The following is a 1,564-nucleotide window of genomic DNA, read 5'->3' as shown; positions in this document are numbered from 1 at the left end:
CCTAACATTTTCACAAGCCCTCAGATGACACGTGAAGGCCACCAAGTCGGACTGAAACAGAGCTGGGCTGTTGGCCTTGATGTCTGGCCTCGCGTCCGCACCTCATCTTTGGACACTTTCGTTCTCCTGCGCGTAAGGTGAGGACGATGCCCCATCACGCTATGCTCTGTAAGGTATGCCATGGAAACTGCTCAGCACAGTGCTGGGGCCGTGACCCTGTCAAGGGTCACTGGGGCACGGTCCAGGTGAGGCCCAGGCCCCCGGCCCCTTGAGGACTCACCTAGGAGCTCCACGATGCTCCCGCTGCGGCTCCGGCAGCCTGGCTCGTCTCTGGCCACGCCCAGCCGTGCGATGCCGCCCGCCGTGGTCAGCACCTGGAGGAGCTCGGGGGGAGGGGTCCTGAGAAGCTGCTGCAGCAGCTCCAATGCCCCGGTGACGACGTTGTGGTCTGGGTGCTGCGTGTGATGCAGAGCCAGCTCGTAGACCTAGGCGCAAAGGCAACACGAGCAGTACCCTGGGTTTCCCGGGCCAGAGCTCGCTCCTCATTCCCAACAGGCTTTTGCTGGCAATATCTGTGCCTCAACTTTGGCCAAAACAAGTTCTTCTCACTTCTACCAGTGTCACCACTAGCTTCCATGTTGTCCTGCACATTCTTACGACTCCTGCACTGTTAGACTAATAACTGTGACACTAGACACAGCTCGTTTGCAAAGGTGGGAGCACCCAGACCATGCCCCATTTCCTCAGACCACAACCAACAGCCAGATGGAGGCCAGTATATACCGAATGGGGTCAATCTGATCACACCTCATTATCAGGGCACGGCCATCCACGTCCGCGAGAGCAAGCTGCCAAACTTCTTAAAGGTATTGTATCAAATCTCATGGGTGTGTTTATCAGGACGTTCCAGCCTACACTCATTCAGTTACAGGCAGGGAAACTGGGGTTCCACCCTAATACGACACACCCTGAGGAACCCTGGTTCTACCCCAAGACTCCACAGCCACAGGGACTGAACCTGGGGTGTTCTGCCCCAATACCACACAGCCTGGGGGACCCTGGGTTCTACCCCAAGACTACACAGCCATAGGGACTGAACCTGCGGTGTTCCGTGCCAACACCACACAGCCTGGGGGACCCTGGGATTGCAGTCCAGGAAGTGAGCTCCACAGTGCACAATCCCAACACCTGATTACGCTCTTTTCTCCCACAACAGTTCACCTGTGGATGTTAACTGCTGGGCAGGACTAGAGAAAGCCACGTGACGCCTACCTGGACAAGCTGCTCCGTGGAAGGACACACTTCCATTTCTTTCCGTGTCACCCCAAAGCTCCCTTTCAGGCTCGTGTCCTTGACCTGCTGCTGCAGCAAAGGCACCAGATACCTCAAGGTGAGCAGCACTCCAAGGATGAGCAGGGTGGGGTGCTCATCCTCCACAGGAATAAGCAAACCTGTAACCATAGCAACAAGAGCTGTTAACCTCCGATTCTCGGATCCACAGCAGGACCCTATCATAAGGCTGGCAGTGAGGGAAAAAGACAACACCAGCCACCAGCCTTAAGGT

At 56.4% G+C, this 1,564-nt stretch overlaps 1 protein-coding gene across 1 annotated transcript in view; it reads right to left on the bottom strand.

Annotated features, from left to right (window-relative positions):
* The window catches only part of HTT (huntingtin), a 188,906-nt gene that overhangs the window by 129,382 nt on the left and 57,960 nt on the right, over positions 1-1,564 (bottom strand). Inside the window, exons 8-9 of the mRNA XM_042782637.1 lie at positions 1,273-1,451; positions 281-485 (exon numbers count right to left, since the gene is read on the bottom strand). Of these exons, the coding sequence (XP_042638571.1) occupies positions 281-485; positions 1,273-1,451 (384 nt within the window). The remainder of the gene's footprint in view (positions 1-280; positions 486-1,272; positions 1,452-1,564) is intronic.

Source organism: Orycteropus afer, unplaced genomic scaffold (genome assembly GCF_000298275.1).
Source record: "Orycteropus afer afer isolate SDZICR_OR568_19922 unplaced genomic scaffold, OryAfe1.0 scaffold00398, whole genome shotgun sequence".
NCBI lineage: Eukaryota > Metazoa > Chordata > Mammalia > Tubulidentata > Orycteropodidae > Orycteropus > Orycteropus afer.
This window is presented reverse-complemented; position numbering and strand designations above follow the sequence as displayed.